This window comes from Gobius niger, assembly GCF_951799975.1.
Source record: "Gobius niger genome assembly, chromosome: 2".
Lineage (NCBI taxonomy): Eukaryota > Metazoa > Chordata > Actinopteri > Gobiiformes > Gobiidae > Gobius > Gobius niger.
The window spans coordinates 19,500,388-19,517,772 of record NC_136853.1 but is presented as its reverse complement, the minus strand read 5'-3'; the positions used below and the strand labels follow the sequence as shown (position 1 = coordinate 19,517,772).

General features: G+C 41.7%; 1 protein-coding gene across 6 annotated transcripts in view; it reads right to left on the bottom strand.

The window, feature by feature from the left end:
- rgs3a (regulator of G protein signaling 3a) overlaps positions 1-17,385 on the bottom strand; it is a 77,610-nt gene that overhangs the window by 21,585 nt on the left and 38,640 nt on the right. For 4 of the 6 annotated variants that reach the window (XM_079580881.1, XM_079580880.1, XM_079580879.1 and 1 more), the window contains one exon: positions 4,196-5,176. In XM_079580881.1, coding sequence (XP_079437007.1) covers positions 4,196-5,176 — 981 coding nt within the window. Of the gene's footprint in view, positions 1-4,195; positions 5,177-12,917; positions 13,081-15,337; positions 15,538-17,385 lie in introns of those variants that run through there. The other 2 variants (XM_079580883.1, XM_079580884.1) reach the window with 2 other exon arrangements.

The following is a 17,385-nucleotide window of genomic DNA, read 5'->3' as shown; positions in this document are numbered from 1 at the left end:
GTGATATTATAGTTTTAGACAAAAATGTATTTATTCTTTTTGTTTTTTGGTCGGGACAGTGCATGTTGGTGAACACACATGGGACTCGCACATGAACACGTCACGCCGCTACGCTACAGGCATGCTAACAAATCAATGGCACAATAATACATTAGAACGGGTCAGGTGATGGTTAACTGTTCTATTGATTACATAACAAGATAAGTGGTAAAATGGTCAATGGTGTCAAATTGTACTGTCCTTTTCCACCTGTGGTACTCAAAGCACTATTCAGTCAAGGAACAACTCGCCCTTTCACACTCTCATTCATACGCATACCCCAGGTGGGTGAACTGTCTTTCCCCTGGACACAATGACACCATCTTATTACCTTCTGGCCAAAAGATGAACTGCTCTACCATCTGAGCCACTGTTGCCCTGATACAGGAAACATCCAAATGAAAAAGGATTTCTCAAACTTGCACAAATTAAGCAAAATAGTGTAAAAAAAAATGTGCATGATATGACCCCTTTACAATCTACACTATGAATTGAATATACAACAATAATGTCTTTTTCTCCAGAATTGAGAAATACGCTACAAAGTTGAACTAAAGTAAAACCCAAAGCCAACTGATAATCTTTTCCAATGATCCAGGCCTGAGACACAGACAAACAATCAAAATAATTATTTGCTCTTTTGCTGACCCCTTTTGGCAGGATTTAGGATCTTACAGTGGCACATGAAATAATTCAAGACACAAATTGAAAATGGCTTTGTTACTGAACTGATAATAACAAAGCAATAGCACACTCTTCCCTACACATTACTCGTGCTGTAACACATGACTGTTTCTTCATGGTCCGACACATGACACAGTTATTGTCACATGTGGAATCAATTGGTTACACTACGGCTAGAATGACCAGCTCTGGAGCCGGAACCTTTGAAATTTGATGTCCGACCTCCATGTTACTCTCTGAAAAGTCAAACAACCTGAACAAATGATCTTTGAGGCTTTCAACGTGGGCCACTAAACCCCACAAATAACACTGTGACTTAACGGGTGGAAACAGCAAGTTCCCATACTCTTGGGCTCGGATATCAGCACTAGCTGTCAAACAAGTTACAAAAAGTGATCAGTTGCCTCGTCTGTAAAACTATTACAAATAAAGCTGTATTAAATGAGTTGGATTAGCTTGTTTACATGAGTAGCCTTGTGATTTAATTTGTGACCAGGTTGAGAAAGCGGAGAGAAAGTAAGGCAAATCTTTCCTGGCACAGAAAGTCGTACGCCTTGAACTTGAGAAAATTAAATCATAACAAAGTTCACCACTGGACAAGGTTTTCCTTCTCCGTGGGTTCCTTTTTCCCTTCTGGTGGAAAATGATTTTTAACTGTGCAGTTATGCCACTCTTAATACAATTTCAATGTAATACATCCCTCTTGCTGAGTCATTTATGTTTTAAATTGTAAAAGAAAGCAAAGGCAAGCTGGAAGATATATTTTGAAGAAGAATGCATCAAGGTCCTGTTTTATTATATTCCATAACAGTCTTTTAAGGTTTCATAGACCGAAAGTTAATGTATTTATGAAAGTAGTTGAATTAATGTATGTGCAATGAACACATACATTCAGCAACTAAGATCTTATTGAATATGTGTGTGCTTTTACTTCATCTTTCCATATGGTGTGGTCTAACATGTGCACTGACGTGTTTTTATCGGTAATACAATCGAGGCAGGCTTCACAGTTCTATGTGCCAACACCTGCGCTTCCTGTGAGTGAATGTGCTATAATCCTCACTTGATTTTACCCATCACCCCACGTGCACACATGGCTTTTATGTCATAACTAAGGTCGGGGTATTTGAGATTTTACAATGGTCTATTCTAATTGAGTGGACATAATCTATATTCTTTACTGCTGTGTGTTTGTGTGTCTTTAAGTGTCAAGTAAAATATCCTTCTAAAGCTGAAACGGCCGCGTGCACAGACAATATACCATGGCCACATTCTTTTCCTGATGATAGAAATGTTTAGAAGAGGTGCATAGCAGTAATAATGTGAAATGAACAGTGCAACCTTTGAAAATGTGTCCTTTTGTAGCACTTTATGATGAAAGAGTTCTTATTTTCTGAATGTCCTGTGTTCCTTCAGGTTAATGTCATTATTGTCGTCATTACATCACACATTATGTCCTTTGTGGCTGTTTAACTAAATGGTTAATAGTGACCTTTTTTATGATAAGCTTTGAAGTGTTTTGGCCTCAAGCGCTTATACAGGGCTTCAACATAACATTACATTATCAGCTAAGCAGCCATTTGCACTGTTCATATGAAAACCCTCTCTGGCTTTTTCTTCAGACGTCGACAGGTTATATGAAGATCTCACAAGGTGTATAATGGGGTCATGATAGATTATTATTCAGGGATAACATAACCCAATACGCTCCGGCCTTGTCGGCTGCATTCCTCCATCTGCACTGCTCACACCGACTGCCATTTAAGGCTACAGAGTCGGCATGCTGAGCACAGACCGACACAGGAGCAGTGACTCTCATAAACACAACACATAATTTGCTCCATCGTATTATACCTGACCTACTAATCTGTGTCTAAACCGGCACATAAGTTTGCCAGTTTGCACTACACTGGTAAAGGAAGTGCACGAGTACTTCTGAAAGATACAAATGTGACGTGTGGTGCAATAAATTATCTGTTTGTTTGTTTTCACGGGCACCAAGCTTGAAGAGGTTTATTATGCCTTAGATGATAAAGACTGTCATTGAAAGGAATTTACAGACAGATCATATCAGGCGATGACTGGTTTAAATCATGCAATCTAAACTCATTCATTACTGTTAAGTCTCAATATATCACCCCATCAATAGGGCATCGTCTCAACCCAAACACTTGTTATAAATGTGGAGTACAAAAACGGTCACTGTTTCATTGTATGTAGGAGTGCCCCTAGGTGATTCCTCTTGATCCTTTACTTTGTATTTTAAATGTGTACCCTGAAAACCTTGCCCTACTTGCTGCAAACAGCGGGGCTCTGATAAATATTGGACTTTTGGAAGCGATGCATTGTCATGTGCTGGAAAGAGAAAAAAAGTATGTGGACTGTCTCAGTGGCTCAATGGACGGACATCAAATGTAACTTTGGAGATAATCCATACATTTTGGGACATCTGGTAAGATTATTTATATTTCTGGAAAACTGCAACCTCCATGGTGTTGATTCAAATTCTTGAAGAGGTTAATTTAATATAGTATAATGTAAAATGTCTGCCTTCCCCTCACACCCTCATGTATGATTAACTGTATTTATTTCTTTTTTGTTTGTTGTTGTTGTTGTTTTTGTTTTCTTGTCTCTCTGGTGCACTGTATTAAAATAAGTGTAAAAAAGAAAAAAAAATCACTGAAGAAAAGACAAGGGATGTATCTTTGTTTTGTTTTTTCATTACTGTCATCATGAGTCTCACGAGGAAAGACACAATGCCCTCTAGGGTCTGTCTGCTGTATAACAGTAATAACTGCTTCCCGTTAGCCTTGGAGCTGCACTCCTTACACAGAAAACAGCACCTACCGTTTTTTCATTTTGTTTGATATTTTGCTTTCTAAAATGGTACCAAAGTGAACCATAGAGCATCAGCACATTATGAATAGCGGCATAAGTACAGTACACAATGAAGGATCCATAGAAAATGTATAATATCAGTATGTCATATGTTGACATATGACATACTGATGAGAGTTTTTCATGTGCAGTTAGTATTTTAGTAGGTTTATTGGCAATTTAACTTCTACATAAAGTTTAGGCAAATGTGGGTTTAACACATAAGGAATGCACATGCTAAAACTAAATATAATGTTGTTTTAGATGTTTTCTGATTGTTTTTAAAGATTCAAAACCAGTAGATAGAAAGTAGATAGAAATAGAAGATGAACTGCTGTGTTTAGTGTAATGTCACATTTTAGCCACTTGATGTCACTCTCCTGGAACAAACTGGTCCATTGAGAAGCTCTATCTTCTCTTTTTCATTTCCACTTCTAAAAGTACAGCAATGATCACATCCTTATCCATAACTTTATGCTATAAAATAAGAGGTAGCACATACTTTATCACAACTTTATAAAACAAAATAACTGTGTGTTCTGTCCGATACTGTTCTGAACACTACAGAGTATAAAAAGTGGAATGTAGGTCTTACCTTCCTCCCAGAGAAGAGCATGCAGAGCTGATGCATAGAGCCCCCATTTTTGGTCAGCTCTTTCTTCAGGGTTTTGGGAGAGGGCAGCGTCCAGCCTCCCTTGTGCGCACTGCCGGCCTCCAGACAGTTGATGGCGTTGTCCGAGGTAAAGCAAGGTGTGCGGGGGTCCTGGAGGAGGCTGCCCTCACTATGAGTGCGGCGGCGCAGGGAGTTCTGGACGCTCAGCCTCCCCGCTCCGCCGTGCTTTTCACAGGTGGCCCCTTCCACCATGCTGCGCCTCTTACTGTCGCTCCTCTGCAAGTACGCGTCATCGCTGTCATCCTCGTCCTCCTCCTCTTCCTCAGAATCCTCTTCATCATCGTCGTCATACTCCTCCTCGTCTGTGTTGGGTGAGGACAGAGCGTCTGCGCTGAAGGAGCGGTCCAGGCGCAGCTCGGGGATGACAAAGGAGGAGGAGGAGGATGATGGGGGTGCGTTTGTGTCAGGGGGTTCTGAAGCGTTGTCCTCATCAGTGTTCAGCATGGCCAGGTTCAAACCACTATACATGCCATTTCTCTCCTCCACAGCCCCCTCCTTCTCCTCACTTCCCACACTCTTTCTGCTCTCACATTCCTCATACTCATCGTCTTGACTGATCAGCCCCTCTTCGTCTCTCCCCATCCGCCACAAGTCCATTTCGTGGCCCTCCATGCTCTTGCAGTCCTCGCCCTCAGTGGAAGGGGGCGGCGTAGGGGGGACCTTGTGGCGGTCCGTGGAGCCCAGCAACAGGCCTCCTCCCAGGGGCATGTACACCTCATCCAGAGGGGTGAGGGGCTCGGAGGTGTGCGGGCTGCCCAGTGTGGGGGGCTCCGACGGGCTGGAGGGGTACAGGCTGCTCTCCTCGCCCTCCGAGCTGCGGGGGGGCAGGTGCAGACACACTCCACTTCGGTCTCCAGCGCCGCCCAGCTCACACGAAAGGGCATCCACCTTGGGCTCCAACATCTACGAAAGACAAACATATTATTATTACCATTACCAATAATCCTTAAATGGCTTTACCACCTTGTGAGTTCTCGATTCTCATCTAATCTTGGAGGCTAAGCTTGATGCACCTTCAGAAATGCCAGGGGTTTTTAAACAGAGCAGATGTCAGATGAGGTTGTGTTTTTCCATCTGAGAATGTCACAACTTAAGAAAAGGCTTAACCATAAACGAGTGCCACATATGTGAACAGTTTATTGTTTACCCATTACAAGACCCGGCATCTTTTATGGTAATGATTGGCAGGAAAGATAATATGCTCTTAATCAGGCATTCGATTAATGTGGAAAGAATGAAACAATAAAAGAAAGAAAGAAAGAAAGAAAGAAAGAAAGAAAGAAAGAAAGAAAGAAAGGAAGAAGGAAAGAAAGAAGGTCAGAATGAAAGACAGAAGGAAAGACAGAAAGAAAGAAGGAAAGATAGAAAGAAAGAAAGAAAGAAAGAAAGAAAGAAAAAAGAAGGAAAGGAAAAAAAAGAAAGAAAGAAAGAAAGAAAGAAAGAAAGAAAGAAAGAAAGAAAGAAAGAAAGAAAGAAAGAAAGAAAGAAAGAAAGAAAGAAAGAAAGAAAGAAAGAAAGAAAGAAAGAAAGAAAGGAAGGAAGGAAGGAAGGAAGGAAGGAAGGAAGGAAGGAAGGAAGGAAGGAAGGAAGGAAGGGAAGGTAACTGTGAGTAACTACAGTTGAAATAGAAAGCATAATGAAGATATTTTAATATTGTGACTGCACAGCCTTTTATAAGAGACTGTTCCCAAATCCCATATTACAAAGCTCTTTGTTTGCTGTTAAACCATGAAAACGGTGTAAAATATCTGATAGACTTTTTTTTTTTTCTTTGGAAGATAATAATGTCTAAGTTTCTAAGTTGTTTAAACATCTACTGCGACTCATCCACAATAATCCTGTGTGAATGAATGACTTGATTTACTTTGAGTTGACCTTTTAAAGAAGTGAGCGTTTAAAAGCGTTTAAAGGAGGAAATGCAAGTTTGTCCCCATTTTTATGGCGGCAGAAACAAATCTCCCTGTCCTTGCTAGATTGAAATATATGGTTATACAGTGCCATAAGCCCCCTTTTTATATTTTTTATTTTCTAGTTTATATTTATCACACTTTAATGTTTTTTATCACAAAATATTTACTAAGAGAAAGAAAAATCCAAACTTCTGTGAAAAAATAAATGCTTCCTCAGTGATTAGTTGTGATTAACCCGCTATGGCAAAAGTCAAGCATGGTGGTGGCAGTGTCAGGGGCTGCTTTGCTGCTTCAGGACCCGGACAACTTTCTGTCATAGATGGAATAATGAAGTCGATTGTCTCCCAGACAATGCCTGTCACATCTGACCATCGAGCCCGAGCGCTCTTGGGCCATGCAGCCGGACAAGGATCCCAAACATACAAGCAACACTTCTGAATGGCTCAGAAACAATAAAATTTTACTTTTGGAGTGGCCAGGTCAAAGTCCGGACTTAAATCCAATGGAGATGCTGCGGTGTGACCTTAAACGGACAGTTCATGCACAAAACTCTCCAGTATGGTTGAGTTTGAGTTCCCTGCCATCCACCGCCTGTAAATTGTGTTTTACCACGAAACTCATCACCAGTTATGGCAAATGCTTGATTTCAGTTATAATTGCAAAGGGTGGCACAACCAGTTCACTCAGGGCCAGGTAGACTTTTCCTTCCCATAATGAATGTGATAATCCCTTGCAAATTGCATTTTGGTTTGACTGGGAATGTCTCTGTGTGATTTAAAAAATGTCTTGACGGTCGAAATCGTGTAAGTGTGATAACTATAAACAAATGAATGAAATCTGGAAGGGGGCAAGTACTTTTTCACGGCACTGTGTTTCTTTAGCGCTTTTCTACCTGCACTAAAGGAACATTAAGTAACCGGCTAATCCATTCACTCACTCACACAACAAGAAGACAAAAACAACCCGCTCTTCCATTTGAGCCACTTGTTATGCGCTTGTCATGCGCACAGAGCTGCTGACGGTTTAAGATATGCTGTGGGACACAATGGAGCCACGGGTCCTGTTTCCTCTCACATGCTCCAAACACGCACAATTCACAGAGAGAGGCATCACATAACAAAACAATCATCCTCAGCCCGTGCATTTAGTCATGTGTATGAACACATTCAGTGAACCATGGCTCCCAGTAAAGCGTGGGAGAACGTGCAACATACAGGTCTCGGTAAACTGTGGGTAAATCCTAATACAGTATAACCACGGAATTTAACAAATCATGGGATTATAGCTTGTAGTGTTCATAAATAAACTTGGCCTGAAAACCCACAATCATGAAATTAAGACCAATATTTCCTGTGTTAATAGCATTTTACATACATCCACAAGCCGTGTATACTTACTGTATATTGTAACTTGTGTGCTTTGATGGTTGTCTAAGGTCAAACAATGTGCCTTGCCAGATTAGATGTGATTTAATGCTTTGCTGGCCAGTTACTCCTCTGATGGGATAAAAGCATACCAAATTGCCCTGTGTATTTGCCCTGGCATTTGTATTGGAGACAGACTTTGTATTGGAGACAGGCTTTTATAACACGTTGCAGTTTCATAATATTCTTTCAAAGTCAATCTGCAATGTTATGGAAAAGAACGGTGGCTTCTCTTGCAATATTGATACTGATATTGCATAACTTAATACTGCGGTAGCGATAATTAGTCGGTATATTGTGAAGCCCAAGTTTATGTATGTAGAGAATTTGCATGACATTATTATGGCGTAAGAAGCACGTAGAATCCGACACACACAATATTGCTATAACTATTCAACAAATTAGTTAAAACCGTCTAAATAATTGAGGCGAACTGCCGGATTTCTGAGAGTGAACATCTAGCATGGACTCGTTACAATGTTTCTCTCAGCCAAATTGTTCACCAAATGTCAGACTCTCAAAAACAGGAAAACATGGACATTTAGAGAGTCGCCCGGGGACGGTCACGTGACATCTGTCCACTGTGTCCAGCTGTTACCATGGTGATTAGAGTCCCATATCCCCCAAGAGCTGCTACACTGCAAAAGACAGTACCTATAAACCCTGAACAAATGTGAGCCTCACCCTCACCCTAATATAACATAACCACTGTGCCCCAGCTACGGTTATTTCGGTCCATCTGTTTGATCTTCTTAACGGCTTAGCAGTATTGCCCCGTCACTAAAAAAGTGACACTAAAAATACCAAAACTGTGCAAGAATAAGTACTGAAATTTACTTCAGCAGACATATAAACACTACAAATGCAGTATAAAGTATACATTGTGAAATAGCAGCTAGTTGTTTACATGCTTTTAAACCATCGCTATGAATAATTGGGATGTGAGAAATGTGCTACAACTAAATATGAGAACTGAGTTTATAAACAGGATAAAAAGTTACATAAAAGGACCTTTAATGTATTCCGGCAGCTTCTATATTGAGTATACAGTATTACATTGCAGACTCAGAGCTTCGGTCCCAGCTCCATGTTCTCCACCTGACTCAGTGATGAAGGCTAGAGGGACCTGAGTTTGCCAATACAATGTCCACAGTTATTGCTTTTCTGCAACCTTATATTGCAATAGTTTTTTTTTTTTTTTTCTTTTTTTTTCAAATCATTGACTGACTTATTGATTTCGTCCACGACCAGTATGCCCAGAGAAATCATGAGACTCCCAGACCCGGTTTTACTGTTACAATCAATTTGATGCCCATGAAATAGAGACTCTGTTGGCTTTGGATCTTCTCCTGACGGATGAAATAACACGACAGAACACACCACCATCAAAGTAATGCTCAGGACTTTAAGCACTTTAGCACTTTTGTTCAACTTTTTATAGATGTCACACATTTTTTTTAAGTCTGGTGTCTTAATGGTTAATTGTGCAGCCCTATCCCTCATTATTATTGTTAAATATTGGCTGCTCAACTCATCATAGTTACATCCCCAGTAGTCCAAGTAATAACAAATACATTAACCATAAAGCAGGTCAAAACATCTGCAATGTGACGATCAAGTGATGGGAAATAGATATAGACAATATATAGACATATAGACAATTTGAAACTAAAAGTCCACAAAATGGCTTTCAAAATAGGACAAAATAATGTAACTGAAACCAATGTCTATGAGAATGCTACGCACATGAACACAATCTATTGGAAAGCCTTGTAAAAGAGTCAGCAGTCAAGAAATGAAGGCAGCACTAGCGATGTATCCTTAAGAACCAATTTCATCCCCCACCATGTAGTTTAGTGTGCCAAAGTTGCCCCTCCTCCCCCCCCCCAAAAAAAGAAAATTATGAAGGGGAAATTAAAAGATCTGTGAGATAAAACACTATATGTAAGTGAAACAAGCTTAATGAAAAAGCCAGCAGCCTTAACTAGCACAGTAGACTCATGCTTTGTTTAATGGACATACTTAGTATTTGTACTATAGTACTGGTAATGTGATACTCAGTGCGTCCTCCCTCAAGTGCAAATATGACAGTGGAGAATATTGTTTTTCATTACTGGTCGTCACACGCACAGAGCTCTGGTTGTTTACTTGCACGTTATGTAAAGTCACGCATTATTCAAGTCACCGGGCTCACTACAGATACAGATAAAGCTTTTCACAAGTACATTTAGTTGGTTGGAAAATCACACATTGATCTTAAACAACTCATCATTGGGTTCAAGTTCAACATGTGCTGCACTTTTGGGCATTGACGTCGGTATCCAAAGTTGCAGCAGCATGTTCTTTTGTAGCACAACAGCTCCAGTCCACAAAATCAAGTCTGTTTTTGATGAGGGAGCAACATTGTAACACTGTAAAGCACACTAAAGACTACATTTTGCAAATCTCCTCTATATAATGCCATCGTTTTTTACAATTGAAGGTCTATAAGTGAATTTTCTGAACATCAACCTGTCCAGATGTAAATTCGTATTCATGCTGAAACATAGCTCCGAGCTTCTGACCAAAGAACTGCCTTGGTTAATGCTCTGTTATTCAGGGTCCCCATAGAAATCCCATATTGCTGTTGTGGCTCTTCAAAGCACAATGCAATATAATTGACAGAAGGGGCTGTCAGTGTGTTCATGTCAGCGCAAGCCAGGCCTTTATAAATTGTAAAATCAGAGACAATCTGGGATCACTATGAGATCATTGCCTGGTGCAATATCAATACCTCGTTACGGGCTGACATATAGATGATCAATCTCTGAATGGTCTAATTATGTGCGGTGTGATGCCCCGTCCTCCGCTGCCCTCGATTTCTCTGAGAAAAGAGCGATGAGACTGTAATAGCCGTTTATCTGTCAGAGGCTGCTATTGTGAGATCAGGCCCATGGGGAAGAAAAGGGCAAAATGGATAAAGGAGCGAAAGGAGCAAGTGGGGATGAAGCGTGCAGATCAAGGACTATAAGCACGGTATTATGTCAGATCAATGTTGGACACACTTACGAGCCGGCAGAGACAAAAGGACCAACAACGCAAAAGGACATTGTGCCGTCTGTTGTACATATTAACAGCATTTATCCAACTCTCATTAATATTTAAACTGAGGCATGGTCTCGCATGTAAGTGCCCCTTAGCACAATCTTACTTCCACAGACAGAAGATTCACAGCATGTGACAGCAGAAATATTTCCTATTTTAGGCTCGGTAACCATCACGGTTTGAGGATGAGGCCGTTACTGATATAGTCAAGAGTTTGGGGGGAAAAATGTCATTGACGTAACCAGCCCCATGACGCTCGGCAGCTGAAGACAATGTGACCACTGAACAAGACTGCAGAGGCTTTTGGAGAGAGATGTCTTCTGACTGCGCCGTCATGGATTAGTGCAAATATGTTTTTCTGCTTTTTTTTTTAGACTGGAGAAAATCATAAGAGTATCTTTTGTTATATGATAAGGAAAAAATCCAAACAGCTCAAAGTTTCTCATAATAAGCACAGACCATCTGCCATTGATGATGATCAACACACACAATTAAAAACGTGCGGAAGAAAGTATTATCTTATATTCTATCTATTTGTTAAGCTTAAAGGGGCATTATGCAACTTTTTATGTGGGAAAAATTTCACTTTGTAGTGACCCAGCGGCTGTATGAGTGGTCAGCATGGTGCCTTTACTTGCCATCACAGTGGTCTCTAAGATGCTCCAGGATCAATTGTTTGGAAGGTTTTCACTGCTGACGGACCCTCTCACCAGAAAACTTACAAAACGATTGATCCTGGAGCGCTGTAGGGGCCACCGTGAGTGAAAGTAAAGGCGCCATGCTGACCACAAGCATGGTGCCTTTACACACTCATACACTCATGCAGCCGCTGGTCAAACACGCACAAGTATATAAGGTAAACATATCAGGTAAAGCTTGTCCTCTGCATTTGACCCGTCATTATCGATGCTTTCGGAGTGACCCGTAAGGAGCAGTAGGCAGCCACATGGTGCTCTGGGGACCCAGGCTAAAGGTCAGAATCACTTGGATGGAGGATTAACTTCTTGTACATGTCTTTAAGTGGTAGGGGCACCTGGAGGAAACCTGCACAGGCACAAACACACTTTCATTCATACACCACAGCACACAGACAGTGGAGGAAAGTCGGATGAAGATAATTAAAGTGATTGATGCTTGGTTAGTCCAGGTACTTTGGCTTAAACCAAGAACTGTGAAATTTTGAGGTGGTAATTTCATTTTAAAAATGGAATTTGAAAAGTCAAGAGTCATATCATCAAGATGCAGTGGAGCTGGGGTTTAATCATACCCCTGTATCTATTCCAGTGTTAGTATTCCAGTGTTTACTCTTTGGTTAACGTTGTGGTGAATACTTAAACTACCAAGTACAAATGATGGCTGAGACACCTCATCTTAGATTCAAAAACAAAAGTCTACACTCAGGCCTAAAGGTTGTATGTTTCTGTATTATGGGCGAATGAGTTAATTCACCACAGACTAAAACTTTTAAGAGCATTGGGAAACAGCATAACAATGCCTGGTTGGGAATACTCATATCAGTATGCCCCTGTCCTTATGGTGTATTACATTGTCAATCTTTGTGATAAAACCTGGCATTTACTGCTACAGTGTACATTGTATCTTATGTCAGTCCGCCCTTTTTTATACCTCTAATCTGTTGGCCATGTGGATGAATAAATCACATCAGTGGAGCCGCGCCAGTGCACTGGGATAAAGGAGCAGAGAGGAGGATGCAAACTGTCGCAAGATATAGTGACCACTTGTCTATTATTTAATTGAGAAGAAAGTAATACCAAGAACACTACATTAGTGTTAAGGAGAATAATGAGCATGTAGGTCAGGGGCTACACCAGGCAAAAGGAAAAACAAGAGCAAAAGCACAAAAACACGCTGATTAAACTTTACCGATGACTGAATATAGCAGAATGACACACAACTGTGAACTCTCAAGTCGCTCATAGGCGCTCAGTAATGAAAGGTGAAGGCTAAGGTGTTATTTATCGTCCTCGTATAGGGAAATTGGACCCATCCTTCGAATACTAGAAGAGAATTGCTTTTCCTTTTATCTTAGTCTTGTCTTGTTTATGTCCCTGTGTGACCAAACCACTCCCAGTCCACAAAATCACCAACTCCTAGTAACCTTATAAAACCTGTTTAAGAAAGAAGAGCATTTTGCACAGCTCATGTCCGAAGATGAGCTACCAGCACCCCTCAAGAGTAAATGAAGATATATTTCATGAAGCCTACCTGAAAAGTAGTTCCGGGTTACAGTCCACAAAGGGGAGGCAGAGGCACTGCACACATTCCTGTCAAAGTGGCCTACTTCCTATGACAATCTGTTGTGTTGAAAAGTATTTAGAGATAGCTGAAGGTTGTGTGTGAGCCTGTCAGCGGGCTGGGCCAACTGAACTGTGCACAGGGATGGAGCAAGGAGAGAGAGAGGGGGGGCATACTGAGAGAGAGAGAGCGAGTGGGAAAAGAGCAAGGGAAGGAGAGGGAGCAAATGCCCAAGAGGCATCGAAGGTAGACTCCCAAGCTGCACAAACAAGGGATAAGGAGCGTCACGCAGATAATAAGGGCGGACAAACAAGCACCGTGGAGCATATATGTCCGTGTGTGCCGCTAAACTCATCTTTAATGTACTCCAGCGCGGCCGTGTCGCTCCACAAATATTGCCATGTTTACACTGCCAAGTTCATTTGCACAACACCCCCGTCATTTCTTTGTGAAGACATTAAGGCCCCACAGATCCCACTAGAGGCACAAAGCAAACACGGGACACATCTCTATTGTAAATGCACACATTAAGAGACAGGGACACAACTCAAAGACTGGCTCTTTCTGGCATAACACTGAGATGTTGGTTTTATGGTAACAGCATTTGCTACACGCACATCACCATTACTTTGATTTGATCCTGAAGCAATATTCAATTTATGGTCAGGCCCATGTTACTGAAGTGAAAAAGTCTTGTGCCAATGTCCAATAAGGAAATAAACACAAGTTGTAGTACAAAGTGTAGTCTAACCTCACATGCAATATTCATCACAACGTTTCAGCTGTATTAACAATTGCCCTGATGTAGGATTCTTAAAGAGTAACCTTTTAAACAGGTAATAAGTAACACTCTCAAACACGTCTTGATCTTTTTCTTACATTTTGTTAGAAATGTTATACTAGTCACAAAATGACTTATTTATAAAGACAGACTGCCTGTGTCAAAGGTGTTGATGGTCCACCTTGTTTCCTGTTCCTGTGTTGCTTTTGCAATTGAGGCGAGATCTGGGCAGTACACCGGTTTGCGCACGTGCTTCACAGCAAGAAATGTCCCGGGTTTGATTCCCACCTGGACGGGACCGTTCTGTGTGGAGTTTGCATTAAAGCCTGGTGCCTAATTTTCCTACACTTTCTAAAGCTAGATATTGCTCCTGTGATCATGCTGGGTTAGGCGCAATTACAGGGACGAGGCTGGTTTTCGTAAGGCTCCCAGTGAGCAGTGCCCAGACAATGGTGAGACAAGCAGGAAGTATCAGCTGCATTCAGACCGTTCTGAACTCTAGGGATCAGGCGCGAGACACAAGGCCGACACATTGGCCATGCGGACCGGGACAAAGGCGCACAGAAAGAAACTGGAGGCTGAAGAAACACAGAGGTACAAAGGGGAGCTCTGCCTTGTCTGTAAGTTTGTTGGGTGAGTGTGCCGCGCTTGTGTTGTGCTGTGTCTGTTGCCTCTCTTGAGGAGGAATAAGGAGGTGGAAAGCGCTTCCTGATTCCTTAGGACCACGGGAGGAGCTCAGCGTGAACAGGAGGAGCACTGTAGCTGCTACGACGGCACTCAGAATAGTGTCTGAAAAGATTCAAAGATTTCTCAAGCATGTGCAAGTGGCTCGAAACAACTCCAGGTACAGTATGTTTCAAACATAAACTCTTAAAGTACATTTTGCATATTATTCCCCCTTTACACTGGTCCATGCAACAGTAATGCAAACAGATTCTCTAAGAACAAATTCAGTGTGTTCATTGATAACCATTGTGACTCTCCCAGGGTGACTAATTTGCCACGCTTCCCTCTCCTGGGGACTCTTACCTCTTTGACTCTTATCGCAAGAGCCTCTCAGAACGACGCACAAAGGCTGTTTTATCTCCTCACAATGACAAACAACATTTCACATGGAAAGGTAAAGACCGTCTCGGTACATGGACGTAAATTATGTGTACGGAACAAAGAGCTAAAAGGACCATTAACACAATTTATCTGAAGAATCAGGTTCAACTTTCTTGAGTCTAATGAGGGCCGACTGAATTAGCATGGCCTTTCCCTCGTTATTTGCATATTAATTTATCACATTATGTTAGAATGTAATCAAACTCTTGTGGCTGGAGAAATTAAGAAAATTCAACAATTAGAGCAGTGCCACCAAACAGTATTTGTTTAGTCGTTTTGTACACATTAACAAAGGAAAAGGCCATTCGAACAAGTGTCATCCATCTTCTCAGAGCACAGCTTTGATGAACAGTTACTAAAGTTCCTAAATAAGAAACCTTTTATTCAAACTGACATTGTGGATGAACAAGAAAGACACATCATAAGGTCATTCGGCAAACGATACATCATAATTATAGAAATAATAAAAAATCCCTCTTTGTAGCTCAAAATGACAACATACCTTGTTCACAGGCATCTGGGTGTGTTTGAGTTTAAAGTCTAGGTCCCAAAGTAGAACAAACGCGGCACAATGAACCTTCTCGCCGATGGGGCGCATACAGAGCGGCCGGTCTGCTAATCCAGTGTCAGAGTATGCGATTTCTTCCTGTTAGTTTCTTGTTCTGTTATGATGCTGCAGTACCAGCTCCTACCTTAGCTCAGAATAAAATGAGAGCCGACGTGTGTTTGTGTGTGTGCAAAGACAGTGAGAGGGGTGGAGGGGGGGGAAGGAGGAGGAGGAGGGGGTAAAGGACGGATTCGGTGACGGAGAGGGGTGGGGGAAATGAGAAAATATAAAAAGAAAAAAACACAGATGGAGCAGAGCACGATGGAGGTGTGAGAGAGAATGATGGAATTCTAAAAATGTCTCAGATTATAAAGCTGCAATAGTGGGGATGTTCTGGAGCAGATCAAACACAAACCTCCTGAGACCAGCCAGTGTCCTTTCTCTCTTTCCCCTTTACATGCTTCAAGTGCTATTTTTAGAAAGTTGGTTGGTAGCAAATCAACGCAGGGTATCAAAATCAAATCAAAAGAGAAGGATATTTTGGGCCACGGCTTTCACTGAACACAGTCAGCGTGTGTCTGGATGGAGTCATCATATACTGTATCTCAGGTAGTTATGCTCCTCCAATAAACCATTTGAAATTGATTGAGATGATTTATCAAGGAGCGGGATTGGCACAAAGGCTGGTGACTTGATAGAAAGGGGATTCCTTTTCTTTGCATAACACAAATCCACACTTTAAAAACAGCAGCTTTTCTTCATGACGTGGCTAATGGGATGTACCTTTGTGTGGGGAGCCTATAATTTGCAAATTAAGCAATTATCCTGCGTAGCTCTATTGCAAACTGGGGCAAAGTCTAGCTCTCAAGTGCGACAATCTGTGTAATTAAAATAGCAAGAATGGATTTCATGCCTGACGCTACCTTCCAAGTGTGGCTCGTAGTAAGTGAACAAATGCATAATTATATAAGACTCATGAATAGTTGATGGTGAACTAAAGCAAATGCAAATGCTCCTCCATCAAAGAAAAACATGAATGTTTAAAACTGACAAGAGATTAGTCCGACGCTATGCATTTTGTCACTGTGTGAGTGAGTGAGTGAGTGAGTGAGTGAGTGAGTGAGTGAGTGAGTGAGTGAGTGAGTGAGTGAGAGAGTGAGAGAGCGATTGAGCGAGTGAGTGAGCAAAGTGAGCGAGTGAGAGAGTAAGTGAGTGAGCAAAGTGAGCGAGCGAGTGTGCGAAAGAGTGAGTGAGCGAGTGAGTGAGTGAGCAAAGTGAGCGAGCGAGCGAGTGAGCGAGCAAGTGAGAGAGTGAGTGAGTGAGTGAGTGAGTGAGCAAAGTGAGCGAGCGAGCGAGTGAGTGAGAGAGTGAGTGAGTGAGTGAGTGATCGAGCGTGTGAGTGAGCAAGTGAGTACTCACTCTACTCACTCACTCTCTCGCTCACTCGCTCACTGCACAATAAAGGGGAGCTGACATTGCTGTAATACCACCCCCTGGTGGCCAGGGGCGACTCCAAAAGACACTTGGTAAACAGCGTTCCTATGTAGCTTTGGACCTTGCAATGCTTAAAAGCCTGGCTCCAAAGATTTTTTTTTGGGGGGGGGGATTTTGGCGCAACATAACCTGACCTCTACTACATCATAAAGACACAAGTGAAACGGAAACACGGTCTGAAAAGAGCATTTAAAACCACAGCAACTGTGGTTTTAAATGCCTTGATCAGAGGAATATTAGGCTTCAATAAACTTGAAACGCATACACAATACAGAACACACTGGATTACAAACCTGTTTTAAACAGGATTTTATGTTGACATGTTCGCTGGACAGACAGGTACTGCACACTCCAAACCACACGTATTGAGATCATATCCGGGAGAGGCAGGAGGGAGGAAAGCGCCAAGGTTTGCATTAAGTGTCAAGTGTCAGAGAAAGGAAGTAAACCTATTCCGCTGTCACCAAAGCACAAGCAAAGAATCACACAGCAGCTGTGGCTCCTCTAGA